The sequence below is a fragment of the Nerophis lumbriciformis genome, linkage group LG05 (assembly GCF_033978685.3).
Source record: "Nerophis lumbriciformis linkage group LG05, RoL_Nlum_v2.1, whole genome shotgun sequence".
In the NCBI taxonomy this organism is placed as follows: Eukaryota; Metazoa; Chordata; class Actinopteri; order Syngnathiformes; family Syngnathidae; genus Nerophis; species Nerophis lumbriciformis.
The window spans coordinates 9,844,461-9,858,910 of NC_084552.2; the positions used below are offsets into that span (position 1 = coordinate 9,844,461).

Below are 14,450 nucleotides of genomic sequence, written 5' to 3' on the forward strand. Positions count from 1 at the left end.
AAACTCTTCCCCCGAGGACGACACTTTCTCACGCTGCGCACACGCAACACCGTCTCGGACGTGCAGTTCCACGACATGTGCGCGATAAACCCGTTATTTATTTATTTTTGGGGTTTTTATTCATTTGGACAAACGAGACTCCTGCTCTGGTCACAAAAAAGTCATTATTTACACTGCATGTGGAGGGATGGGAGGGTTTGTGACACCCGGGGGGATTGTTTGCATGTGTGTGTGTGCGTGTGTGTCCCTTTTTCTTGAAACCCACAAATCATACATAAATACACACAGGCTTGTATATTATTTTTGGTCCTGTACACTCATAAACAACCTTTACAACAGTGTAAACAGGCTTATGGCACTCAGCATCAAGGCTTGGATTGGGGGTTTAATCAACAAAAATGATTCCCGGGCGTGGCCACCGCTGCTGCTCACTGCTCCTTTCACCTCCCAGGGGGTGATCAAGGGTCAAATGCAGAGAATAATTTCGCCACACCTAGTGTGTGTGTCAGGGCCGGACCGTGGCATAGGCCGTATAGGCAAATGCTAAGGGCGCCGTCCATCAGGGGGCGCCACGCCAGTGCCACAAATGTTGGAGAAAAAAAATAAAAAATAAAAGTTGGTACTATTACTTCTAAATACAAAAAATAATCCCACGTTAATTAAAATGCAAAGTAATGCTTATTTAATAGAAATATTATTTGTTACAACATTACTTGCCAACCCTCCCGAATTTTCCGGGAGACTCCCGAAATTAAGCCCCTCTCCCAAAAACCTCCCGGGACAAATATTCTCCCGAAAATCTCCCTATTGATGGGAGGACAACAGGGTGACAAGAACTAAATCATCCAGAGTAGAGATAAATTGTATTATTATGTTTATCTTACCTAAAAATAAATATATTTATTTAATTTTTAAAAATAAAATAAAATAAAAATACATTTTTACTATATTTTGCTAAAAATTAATTGTATTTTTATTTGTATTTTTTCTGACTCCTTATTACATCCAGCCATATAATTATACATTAAAATAAACATATTTGAAATAATTAATTTTAAATTATCATAATTAATTGAAAATGACCATATTTAATTATTAAAATAATTGCTTGTTTATCAACAACTTTAGCAATTTATTCATTACATTTTGAAGCTCTCAGAAGCCAAGTTATGTTATATTCCTTAATATTTATTTATGCAAGTTTGAAGTATCAATTATCTAAACACAGTTTTGTTTGCATATTTTCAGGATATATATATATATATATATATATATATATATATATATATATATATATATATATATATATATATATATGTATATATATATATGTATGAAATACTTGACTTGGAGAATTCTGGCTGTCAATATACTCCTCCCCTCTTAACCACGCCCCCAACCACGCCGCGCCCCACCCCCGACCACGCCCCCACCCCCCACCTCCCGAAATCGGAGGTCTCAAGGTTGGCAAGTATGCGTTAGCCTACATGAAATTATTTGTCTGTTACAGAATGTGATAGTAACCTGGCTTTTTAGCATTAAGCTAATGTTACATGATTCGGCAATTGCTAATCAATAAATAGCTAGTTCTGTTTTAACGTCGGGTTAATATTGTGGAGGGGGCTAAATTGTTATGGAAAATAATAATGTAACGTTAGGTAATTACAGTACTCCCACCTTACATTCCTCAGGGACATTTGTATTAGATCTTTTAAGCCGGTGTTTTTTGTTTACATTGTTATTGCCTTCTGATTAGCTAATGTTTGCCCTGCAGGTAATAGTCACTTTTCCACCCCTTTATATATTAGGTATGGTTGTATGTAAAAAAAAAAGAGGTCAAAGACAAAGCTATTCAGTTTCTTGTGAGTATATACACTTCACTGCCGATGTGGGGGGGTGCCACCTAAAATCTTGCCTAGGGCGCCAGATTGGTTAGGGCCGGGCCTGGTGTGTGTGACAATCATTGCTACTTTAACTTTATGATGAGACAGTGTTTATACCTTTTACTATGTTTTTTTTGTCAATTGCGCCCTCTTCTGTTTGAGACCGGTACAACATATGTTCGTTTCTAGATTATGCAGAATATTTTTAATATTAAATATTTTTTTTAATATTAAAAAAAAAACACGATACCAGATCATCTTAATATGTAATAATACTTGTGATATCCATACAATAAAATATATATCATCGACCTCTTTCCACATTACCAGCGTTCTTCATTCTCTCTAATACACGATCTTTGGTGATGCGATTTCCGCAGTTTTGTGTGGGATTAGAGCATTTTTAGAATTACAATCAAATCTACCATGCATGCACGTGTCCTTGAACGCAATCTATGGCTATTTCCGGTGCCCGCAATGACAGAACACGCATCACCTTTAAGACGTCGAAGCCCCGGCACCCCTGCTGCAAGTACGAGCCCCCACCACCTGCGTCTGAAATCGGGTAAGTGCTGGGGGGTCCCGTCATCCCATGTCGTCCACCTGTCTTCGAACTGTGTCGTGAACGCATCACACAGCAAATTGTCAATACAAAACTCCATAGGCTAAACCAACAATACAAAGTAGCATCGCGTTTACGGTAAGATCGACTTTTTAATTGATATAAAAACATAATATGTAAGTCAGCAAAATAAATTATTGTCATCGGCATCAAAATAAGCCCGTTTAAAGAACGTTTATGTCGAAAAGATGAATATAATTGAGGCTGCCATCGCGCTTCGGTGGAGGGAAGTGCTTTGTGATGTAAAGCGCGACAATTTAAAATAAAAGCATATTCCGTCGAAACGCATCGCTTAGCTTCGTGTTTGTGCTTGCCGAACGAAAAGGTTCAACGAAATGAGTTGTATAACTTCTTAGTTTTTGCGTTGTAGCGGTATACTTACTACACGACGTAAAACATCTTAAATTGATTGCTTTCACAATGGAGTTTGGACGTCCCCCAGGCATATGCGTCATATCTTCATCGATCTGCAAGATGCATGATGGTGTCAAAGATACACTTGCAAGATGCATGATGTCATGACAAAATTGACATTGTGATTATGCTTTTTTTGCATGAATATTTCTTATGTTCCCCACCCCCAAGTTCCCAACCCTTTGTGTCCTGGGTCTCACTCTCAACCAGGCCCCCTGCCATTTTCACGCCATGCATAAATGTCTCATATGTTAATCCAATTATTCACGAACTGTTTGTTTTATGAATCTGAAGCTATTGTGTTATAATGAAGTTCATTGTCCATGTTCACAGTAAGCACAACAAACTGGCTTGCTGCTGTTAAACAAAGTGTATTTTTTTAATTTATTTTTGTAATCAATTATTGTTATTATTATTATTGTTATTAACAGTGTGTTTTAAGATGTATTTGTTGCTGACACGCATGTTGATTTTTAAGTTTATGAAAATATTTTTCATGACCTGCTTCAATTTTGGAAATTTGATAGGAGAGTATACGTCAAGTCTGACGAAGTTAATGCGTCTTTTACCGGAAGTCTCATATTTGCTGCCTTCAAAACAAATGCATGGCGTCCCACCTGTCGAAAGACGGCGAATGAGCGTCTGGTAAAACATTTAAAAATAACTGTGACGCATATAGCTGCTAAACGTCTCAATGTTTAACATTAGAGATATGTATGGTGGGTAAATATTTTCTATAATAACCAAGCGTTGATTCCGAACTAACCGGAAATGGTTGGCGTGTATTTACTGCGACGGACGGTGGTCAGAATGCGGAGCAGCTGATCTTCGTGCGCGTCTAAAAATAATCAACTTTTCTCTCCTCTGACTTCACTCCACTATTTAACTTTTTGTCTTCTTTATTTGTTTTTTGTCATCACAACTTTTTTTTTTTGCCAGGAATGAAAGTGTTTCCGTGAGGATTACATCTTCTCGTCTGGGTAAGCAAAGCTTTACCTAATTTCCAATTTGCACTTTCGAGTTTTTTTTTGTTTTTTTTTAATTTAGTTTCTTCCAAGGAGTTGTTTGTGTGTCCAGCATTTACTACGACTTAAACGTAGAAGTTGTATTTAATTTGAGGTGTGTTTATTTGTATTTTGATGCATTTGTGTTGTATGTACTGTAGATATGTTAGTAAAGTAGGAGGGTGTCAAGTGTCAACACTCACATTGCTTTTCCCATAGGAGACCACTAGGCTACGTCTTTTCATAGCAAGTCTCTTCTTAAATGTATTTAGGTAACATGTTTTAATTGTTTTGTTTTTACAATTGAAGGTACATTATAATATGAGAATTTTAATGAAATTGTGTGAGAAAGTAAACGTCTTGACCTCATCAAATATGGCCGCCTGTTACCAGACGCCATGTGTGCCTCTATTCTAGATGGGTGTTGTTGGACGCTTCACTTTGCCGCTGCTGCTTCTTCTAATATGTTTAATGGTCTTCTTTCCGGCGTAGTCTGGCGGCGCCATGGGCTTGTCGTTTTGCGGCAACGATGAGAACGTCAGCGGCTACAGCGTCGACGACGGCATGCTGAACAACGGCTGCTTCGTGGACGCGCTCAACCTGGTGCCTCATGTCTTCCTGCTCTTCATCACCTTCCCCATCCTCTTCATTGGTAAGGGGGTTTATGGTTTCTGTCCAGGGAGACTCCATTAAGCTAATGAAATGTACCGATGTGCGTGTTTGTGTGCGTCAGGATGGGGCAGTCAGAGCTCCAAGGTCCAAATCCATCACAACACCTGGCTCCACTTCCCAGGACACAACCTGAGATGGATCCTCACCTTCTTGCTGCTCTTCGTCCACGTGTGCGAGTTTGCGGAGGGCCTCGTCTCCAACAAGTGAGACCCCCCCCAGGAAGGATAAGGCCTGCAGGTTCTGCGTGGTCCAGCAGTAAATGATATTCCACCTGTGTTTGTGCCTCACTGTAGGATGATGGACACCAACCACCTGCACCTCTTCATGCCCGCCTTCATGGGCTTTGTGGCGGCTACAACGTCGGTGGTCTACTACCACAACATCGAGACCTCCAACTTCCCCAAACTTCTCCTTGGTGAGCTCCAAACATCATCTCGTTGGCGGACAACCATACCTGCCAACTACTCCGGTTTTCCCGTAATTAGTACAGTTTTCATCAACCTATTCCGGGTTACGGTTGCAGTGATAAAAAATCAGGTTTTTCATTACCGTATTTTCCGCACCATTAGCCGCACCTAAAAACCACAAATTTACTCAAAAGCTGACAGTGCGGCTTTTAACCCGGTGCGCTTTATATATGGATAAATATTAAGATTCATTTTCATAAAGTTTCGATCTCGCAACTTAGGTAAACAGCCGCCATCTTTTTTCCCGGTAGAACAGGAAGCGCTTCTTCTTCTACGCAAGCAACCGCCAAGGTAAGCACCCGCCCCCATAGAACAGGAAGCGCTTCTTCTTCTACTGTAAGCAACCACCCGCCCCCGGAAGAAGAAGAAAAAACGCGCGGATATCACCGTACGTTTCATTTCCTGTTTACATCTGTAAAGACCACAAAATGGCTCCTACTAAGCGACAAGGATCCGGTTCATGAAAAGACGCAATCTCTCCATCCGCACACGGATTACTACCGTATTTCACAGCAACTGATATTCCTGTGAACTGCACTGTGGATACAACGGGAGCACGTACGGTGAATATTCGCACCACAGGGAATGAGAAGTCATCATTCACTGTGGTTCTAGCTTGCCATGCTAATGGCCAGAAACTTCCACCCATGGTGATATTCAAAAGGAAGACCTTGCCAAAAGAGACCTTTCCAGCCGGCGTCATCATAAAAGCTAACTCGAAGGGATGGATGAAGAAAAGATGAGCGAGTGGTTAAGGTAAGTTTAAGTTTACGCGAAGAGGCCGGGTGGCTTTTTTCACGCAGCTCTGTCCATGTTGATATACGTATGTTTGTGATTGCACATTTGCGTACATTTTGGGAGTGAACAGAGTTGTTAGAACGCTGGTTTTTAATATATTATTAAAGTTTGACTGACCTATCTGACTGTTTTTTTGACATTCCTTTAGCGCAGTTAGATGCGGCTTACAACACGGGGCGGCTTATAGGTGGACAAAGTTTTGAAATATGCCGTTCATTGAAGGCGCGGCTTTTAACCCAGGGCGCCTTATGATGCGGAAAATACGGTAATTAAAAAAAAAATAAAAAATTTAAGTTTTATTCACAAAATCGCGTAACAACAATGACAATCGACACTGCTTCCCGTAACTTCCTATCGAGCCATTCCGAATGCCAATGCGCGAGGCTATTTATAGCACCGCTGCCAAGCACGATGCACCAGTTGCCATTGTTTCCAAACGAGCGAACGATCATGGAATCAGCCGGAGAAAAATCGCAAACGAGTCTTAAACCGAAAAGAAAACTGCAGTCATTCCGTGAAGAATATTCAAAAGCCTATCCGGGAATAATTATCCGTTCCAAAAAGGGTGAAAACTACGCAAATTGCACCTTGTGCAGACAAGATTTTTCGATCGGACACGGAGGAATTAGCGATGTAAAAGACCCCAAAAAAAAAACACAAGTCTAATGCCGTTGCTAGCGATACAAGTGGAAAACTTTCAACGTTTTTCGTCGCCCAAACCGATTCTTTGGATGTGATAAATGCCGAAGTTTTATTTACGGAGGCAATAATTGAGCATGGACTAGAATAAATTTGGATTTTAGCCACAAAAAGGTAATGACACTAATGTTATCTATTGGAATTGTTTAGTACTGTTATACTGTTAAAAGTGTTTATACTATTTATGCTTTCAAGTCCAAGTTGAAGAAATCTTGTTAAATGTTGACAGCATAACTACCAAAATACAGAAGTATGTCCTTAATATTTTTGCAGTGCTATTTCTGTTGAAAAGTTAAAATGATTACATTAGAGATGTGATGTGCCACTTTTCAAGTGTCTGATGGCTTAAATTAATTTTCATTAATTTTTCATATTTTGAATTCTTTTGAAAGGCTTACAAAAAAACTACATTTGAATTGTAATTCCATGCTATTGACAGGACTATTAATTTTAATGAAGTTAGCTTACCATGTTTACAGTATGATAATTGTGATAGAAATGTGAATTTTAGGCACAGAATATTTTTTACAATTGAACAAGGCAGTAGATTATACAAGCTTGGACAGAAAGTTAATAATGACACCAATTTTTTTTTTAATGGAATTGTTTAGTACTGTTTTACCATTTGTTTACTGTAAAAAGTGTTTATACTGTTTATACTTTCAATTAACAAATTGAAGTCTTGTGAAAGGTTGACAGGATAACTGGCATTAACTGTCAAAATAATTTCAAACTATTGAAGTTAGTTTACAGAATAAACATGTCAATCAACCCATATGATTTTTGCTGTAATATTTTTGTTTTGAAAAGTCACTGTGACTGATAGAAAAGTGATGGTTTTAGCAACATTTTAACCTGTCTGAATGCTAATAATCATTTTGTGTCGGGGGGCAAAGCCTGAACCCCCCACCAGGACTTTGTCCTGGACCTACCGGGGCCTGCGGCCCCTGGACCCTGGCTACTAGGTTTTTCTGATTTCAAAAGTTGGCAGGTATGGACAACCTTCATATGCCTGGAGCTTAATGGCGATAAAACGAAGGAGATGTACAAACCCCGTTTCCATATGAGTTGGGAAATTGTGTTAGATGTAAATATAAACGGAATACAATGATTTGCAAATCCTTTTCAACCCATATTCAACTGAATGCACTACAAAGACAACATATTTGATGATCAAACTCATAAACTTTATTTTTTTTGCAAATAATCATTAACTTAGAATTTCATGGCTGCAACACGTGCCAAAGTAGTTGGGAAAGCACATGTTCACCACTGTGTTACATCACCTTTTCTTTTAACAATACTCAGTAAAGGTTTGGGAACTGAGGAGACACATTTTTGAAGCTTCTCAGGTGGAATTCTTTCCCATTCTTGCTTGATGTACAGCTTAAGTTGTGGTATTTTAGGCTTCATAATGCGCCACACATTTTCAATGGGAGACAGGTCTGGACTACAGGCAGGCCAGTCTAGTACCCGCACTCTTTTACTATGAAGCCACGTTAATGTAACACGTGGCTTGGCATTGTCTTGCTGAAATAAGCAGGGGCGTCCATGGTAACGTTGCTTGGATGGCAACATATGTTGCTCCAAAACCTGTATGTACCTTTCAGCATTAATGGCGCCTTCACAGATGTGTAAGTTACCCATGTCCTGGGCACTAATACACCCCCATACCATCACACATGCTGCCTTTTCAACTTTGCGCCTATAACAATCCGGATGGTTCTTTTCCTCTTTGGTCCGGAGGACACGACGTCCACAGTTTCCAAAAATAATTTGAAATGTGGACTCGTCAGACCACAAGACACTTTTCCACTTTGTATCAGTCCATCTTAGATGAGCTCAGGCCCAGCGAAGCCGACGGCGTTTCTGGGTGTTGTTGATAAACGGTTTTCGCCTTGCATAGGAGAGTTTTAACTTGCACTTACAGATGTAGCGATCAACTGTAGTTACTGACAGTGGGTTTCTGAAGTATTCCTGAGCCCATGTGGTGATATCCTTTACACACTGATGTCGCTTGTTGATGCAGTACAGCCTGAGGGATCGAAGGTCACGGGCTTAGCTGCTTACGTGCAGTGATTTCTCCAGATTCTCTGAACCCCTTTGATGATATTACGGACCGTAGATGGTGAAATCCCTAAATGGTGGAGAAAGGTTTTTCTTAAACTGTTCAACAATTTGCTCACGCATTTGTTGACAAAGTGCTGACCCTCGCCCCATCCTTGTTTGTGAATGACTGAGCATTTCATGGAATCTACTTTTATACCCAATCATGGCACCCACCTGTTCCCAATTAGCCTGTTCACCTGTGGGATGTTCCAAATAAGTGTTTGATGAGCATTCCTCAACTTTATCAGTATTTATTGCCACCTTTCCCAACTTCTTTGTCACGTTTTGCTGGCCTCAAATTCTAAAGTTAATTATTATTTGCAAAAACAAAAATGTTTGTCAGTTTGAACATCAAATATGTTGTCTTTGTAGCATATTCAACTGAATATGGGTTGGAAATGATTTGCAAATCATTGTATTCCGTTTATATTTACATCTAACACAATTTCCCAACTCATATGGAAACAGGGTTTGTATCTAGGCACAATTTTAGACAATAAATTGACCTTTGATGCCAACACTGACCGTATTTGCAAGAAGGCCAATCAGAGGCTGTTTTTCTTGAGGAGCCTGAGGGGCTTTCAGGTTGATAGGACACTGATGAGGATGTTCTATTCATCTTGTATCGAGTCTATTTTAACTTATTCTATCAGTTCCTGGTTTGGTAACCTCAGTGTGGCCAATAAAAACAGACTGGGTTTTGATTGATTGATTGAAACTTTTATTAGTAGATTGCACAGTGAAGTACATATTCCGTACAATTGACCACTAAATGGTAACACCCCAATAAGTTTTTCAACTTGTTTAAGTCGGGGTCCACTTAAATTGATTCATGATACAGATATATACTATTTTCATAATACAGTCATCACACAAGATAATCATCACAGTATATAAATTGAATTTACATTATTTACAATCCGGGGTGTGGGATATGGAGGAGGGGGGGAATTTGGTTGGAATCAACACTTCAGTCATCAACAATTGCATCATCAGAGAAATTGACATTGGAACAGTGTAGGTTTATAGACCAGGCTCAGTGCAAGTTGTTTTACTCTGTCCTCCACCCTGAGCCAGCCCACTTTGGAGAAGTGGGTAGGAGTGAGGTGGGATCTGGGGTGGAGGTCTAGAAGTAATCTGACTAGCTTGTTCTTGGATGTTTGGAGTCTAGATTTGAGGGTTTTGGAGGTGCTAGGGTACCAGGAGGTGCATGCGTGATCGAAAAAGGGTTGAACGAGAGTTCCCGCCAGAATCTTCGTGGTGCTTTTGTTGACCAGAGAGGAGATTCTATAGAGAAATCTCGTTCGTTGGTTGACCTTTTTGATGACCTTGGTTGCCATTTTATCACAGGAAAGATTAGCCTCTAGAATGGAACCTAGGTAGCTGACCTCATCCTTCCTGGCGATAACAATGTCACCCACTTTTATAGTGAAGTCACTGACTTTCTTAAGGTTGATGTGGGACCCAAACAGGATGGATTCTGTTTTACCCAAGTGTATGGATAGCTTGTTGATGGTGGTATAATCAAGGTGTGCCAAAAGACCATAGGCACTACCTTGAACCAGATCTATCAGGCCAGAGTCATCCAGAAGGCAAAGGCCATTCTGGTCAACCCTCAGCACCCTCTCTTCTCAGAGTTTAGACTCTTGCCCTCAGGATGCAGGTACGCCCCTAGTAATAGAAAGGCCAAAAACAACAGATACATAAGATCCTTTGTTCCCTCAGCTGTTGACTTTATAAATGAGCTTCTTAAACGAGCTTAGCTGCTATGCAGTCACTTTAGTGGGAAGCGACATGTGATGATTAGTTTTTATTGCATTACAAATGTTTTTAGTTTTTAGCCCAATGCCTTCATGATGGTTTGTATGTTGTATGTATTTTATGTATTTGTACCTCGTTTTTACTGTCGTACCTCGTTTTTACTGTTGTACCTCGTTTTTACTGTTGTACCTCGTTTTTACTGTTGAACCTCGTTTTTACTGTCGTACCTCGTCTTTACTGTCGTACCTCATCTTTACTGTCGTACCTCGTTTTTACTGTCGTACCTCGTCTTTACTGTCGTACCTCGTTTTTACTGTCGTACCTCGTTTTTACTGTCGTACCTCGTTTTTACTGGTGTACCTCGTTTTTACTGTCGTACCTCGTTTTTACTGTCGAACCTCGTTTTTACTGTTGTACCTCGTTTTTACTGTTGAACCTCGCTTTTACTGTTGTACCTCGTTTTTACTGTTGTACCTCGTTTTTACTGTTTTACCTTGTTTGTACTGTTGTACCTCATTTTTATTGTTGAACCTTGTTTTTACTGTTGTACCTCGTTTTTACTGTTTTACCCTGTTTTTACTGTTGTACCTCGTTTTTATTGTTGAACCTTGTTTTTACTGTTGTACCTCGTTTTTACAGTTTTACCTTGTTTTTACTGTTGTACCTCGTTTTTACTGTCGTACCTTGTTTTTACTGTTGAATCTCGTTTTTACTGTTGTACCTTGTTTTTACTGTTGTACCTCGTTTTTACTGTTGAACCTCGTTTTTACTGTCGAACCTCGTTTTTACTGTTGAACCTCGTTTTTACTGTTGTGCCTCGTTTTTACTGTCGTACCTCGTTTTTACTGTCGAACCTCGTTTTTACTGTTGAACCTCGTTTTTACTGTTGTGCCTCGTTTTTACTGTCGTACCTCGTTTTTACTGTCGTACCTCGTTTTTACTGTCGTGCCTCGTTTTTACTGTCGTACCTCGTTTTTACTGTTGTACCTTGTTTTTACTGTTGTACCTCGTTTTTACTGTCGTGCCTCGTTTTTACTGCCGTACCTCGTTTTTACTGTCGTACCTCGTTTTTACTGTCGTACCTCGTTTTTACTGTCGTACCTCGTTTTTACTGTTGAACCTCGCTTTTACTGTTGTACCTTGTTTTTACTGTTGTACCTCGTTTTTACTGTTTTACCTTGTTTTTACTGTTGTACCTCGTTTTTATTGTTGAACCTCGTTTTTACTGTTGTACCTCGTTTTTACAGTTTTACCTTGTTTTTACTGTTGTACCTCGTTTTTACTGCCGTACCTTGTTTTTACTGTTGAATCTCGTTTTTACTGTTGTACCTTGTTTTTACTGTTGTACCTCGTTTTTACTGTTGAACCTCGTTTTTACTGTCGAACCTCGTTTTTACTGTTGAACCTCGTTTTTACTGTTGTACCTCGTTTTTACTGTTGTACCTCGTTTTTACTGTTGTACCTCGTTTTTACTGTTGTACCTCGTTTTTACTGTTGTACCTCGTTTTTACTGTCGTACCTCGTTTTTACTGTCGTACCTCGTTTTTACTGTCGTACCTGGTTTTTACTGTCGTACCTTGTTTTTACTGTCGTACCTCGTTTTTACTGTTGTACCTTGTTTTTACTGTTGTACCTCGTTTTTACTGTTGTACCTCGTTTTTACAGTTTTACCTCGTTTTTACTGTCGTACATCGTTTTTACTGTCGTACCTCGTTTTTACTGTCGTACCTCGTTTTTACTGTCGTACCTCGTTTTTACTGTCGTACCTCGTTTTTACTGTCGAACCTCGTTTTTACTGTTGTACCTCGTTTTTACTGTTGTACCTCGCTTTTACTGTTGTACCTCGCTTTTACTGTTGAACCTCGCTTTTACTGTTGTACCTCGTTTTTACTGTTTTACCTTGTTTTTACTGTTGTACCTCGTTTTTATTGTTGAACCTTGTTTTTACTGTTGTACCTCGTTTTTACAGTTTTACCTTGTTTTTACTGTTGTACCTCGTTTTTACTGTCGTACCTTGTTTTTACTGTTGAACCTCGTTTTTACTGTTGAACCTCGTTTTTACTGTTGTACCTCGTTTTTACTGTTGTACCTCGTTTTTACTGTTGTACCTCGTTTTTACTGTTGTACCTCGTTTTTACTGTTGAACCTCGTTTTTACTGTCGTACCTCGTTTTTACTGTCGTACCTGGTTTTTACTGTCGTACCTTGTTTTTACTGTTGTACCTCGTTTTTACTGTTGTACCTCGTTTTTACTGTTGTACCTCGTTTTTACTGTCGTACCTCGTTTTTACTGTCGTACCTCGTTTTTACTGTCGTACCTGGTTTTTACTGTCGTACCTTGTTTTTACTGTCGTACCTCGTTTTTACTGTTGTACCTTGTTTTTACTGTTGTACCTCGTTTTTACTGTTGTACCTCGTTTTTACAGTTTTACCTCGTTTTTACTGTCGTACATCGTTTTTACTGTCGTACCTCGTTTTTACTGTCGTACCTCGTTTTTACTGTCGTACCTCGTTTTTACTGTCGTACCTCGTTTTTACTGTCGAACCTCGTTTTTACTGTTGTACCTCGTTTTTACTGTTGTACCTCGCTTTTACTGTTGAACCTCGCTTTTACTGTTGTACCTCGTTTTTACTGTTTTACCTTGTTTTTACTGTTGTACCTCGTTTTTATTGTTGAACCTTGTTTTTACTGTTGTACCTCGTTTTTACAGTTTTACCTTGTTTTTACTGTCGTACCTCGTTTTTACTGTTGTACCTCGTTTTTACTGTCGAACCTCGTTTTTACTGTTGAACCTCGTTTTTACTGTTGTACCTCGTTTTTACTGTTGTACCTCGTTTTTACTGTTGTACCTCGTTTTTACTGTTGTACCTCGTTTTTACTGTTGTACCTCGTTTTTACTGTCGTACCTCGTTTTTACTGTCGTACCTCGTTTTTACTGTCGTACCTGGTTTTTACTGTCGTACCTTGTTTTTACTGTCGTACCTCGTTTTTACTGTTGTACCTTGTTTTTACTGTTGTACCTCGTTTTTACTGTTGTACCTCGTTTTTACAGTTTTACCTCGTTTTTACTGTCGTACATCGTTTTTACTGTCGTACCTCGTTTTTACTGTCGTACCTCGTTTTTACTGTCGTACCTCGTTTTTACTGTCGTACCTCGTTTTTACTGTCGAACCTCGTTTTTACTGTTGTACCTCGTTTTTACTGTTGTACCTCGCTTTTACTGTTGAACCTCGCTTTTACTGTTGTACCTCGTTTTTACTGTTTTACCTTGTTTTTACTGTTGTACCTCGTTTTTATTGTTGAACCTTGTTTTTACTGTTGTACCTCGTTTTTACAGTTTTACCTTGTTTTTACTGTTGTACCTCGTTTTTACTGTCGTACCTTGTTTTTACTGTTGAACCTCGTTTTTACTGTTGTACCTTGTTTTTACTGTTGTACCTCGTTTTTACTGTTGTACCTCGTTTTTACTGTCGTGCCTCGTTTTTACTGCCGTACCTCGTTTTTACTGTCGTACCTCGTTTTTACTGTCGTACCTCGTTTTTACTGTCGTACCTCGTTTTTACTGTTGAACCTCGCTTTTACTGTTGTACCTTGTTTTTACTGTTGTACCTCGTTTTTACTGTTTTACCTTGTTTTTACTGTTGTACCTCGTTTTTATTGTTGAACCTCGTTTTTACTGTTGTACCTCGTTTTTACAGTTTTACCTTGTTTTTACTGTTGTACCTCGTTTTTACTGCCGTACCTTGTTTTTACTGTTGAATCTCGTTTTTACTGTTGTACCTTGTTTTTACTGTTGTACCTCGTTTTTACTGTTGAACCTCGTTTTTACTGTCGAACCTCGTTTTTACTGTTGAACCTCGTTTTTACTGTTGTACCTCGTTTTTACTGTTGAACCTCGTTTTTACTGTTGTACCTTGTTTTTACTGTTGTACCTCGTTTTTACTGTTGTACCTCGTTTTTACTGTCGTGCCTCGTTTTTACTGCCGTACCTCGTTTTTACTGTCGTACCTCGTTTTTATTG

General features: G+C 39.3%; 1 protein-coding gene across 11 annotated transcripts in view; it reads left to right on the plus strand.

Annotated features, from left to right (window-relative positions):
- Window positions 1-2,340: 2,340 nt before the first annotated feature.
- Window positions 2,341-14,450, plus strand: part of abcc9 (ATP-binding cassette, sub-family C (CFTR/MRP), member 9) — a 115,304-nt gene continuing 103,194 nt past the window's right edge. For 5 of the 11 annotated variants that reach the window (XM_061961301.1, XM_061961304.1, XM_061961305.1 and 2 more), the window contains exons 1-4: window positions 3,727-3,899; window positions 4,416-4,575; window positions 4,657-4,798; window positions 4,886-5,010. In XM_061961301.1, coding sequence (XP_061817285.1) covers window positions 4,428-4,575; window positions 4,657-4,798; window positions 4,886-5,010 — 415 coding nt within the window. In that variant the 5' untranslated portion in view covers window positions 3,727-3,899; window positions 4,416-4,427. Of the gene's footprint in view, window positions 2,449-3,724; window positions 3,900-4,415; window positions 4,576-4,656; window positions 4,799-4,885; window positions 5,011-14,450 lie in introns of those variants that run through there. The other 6 variants (XM_061961302.1, XM_061961303.1, XM_061961308.1 and 3 more) reach the window with 4 other exon arrangements.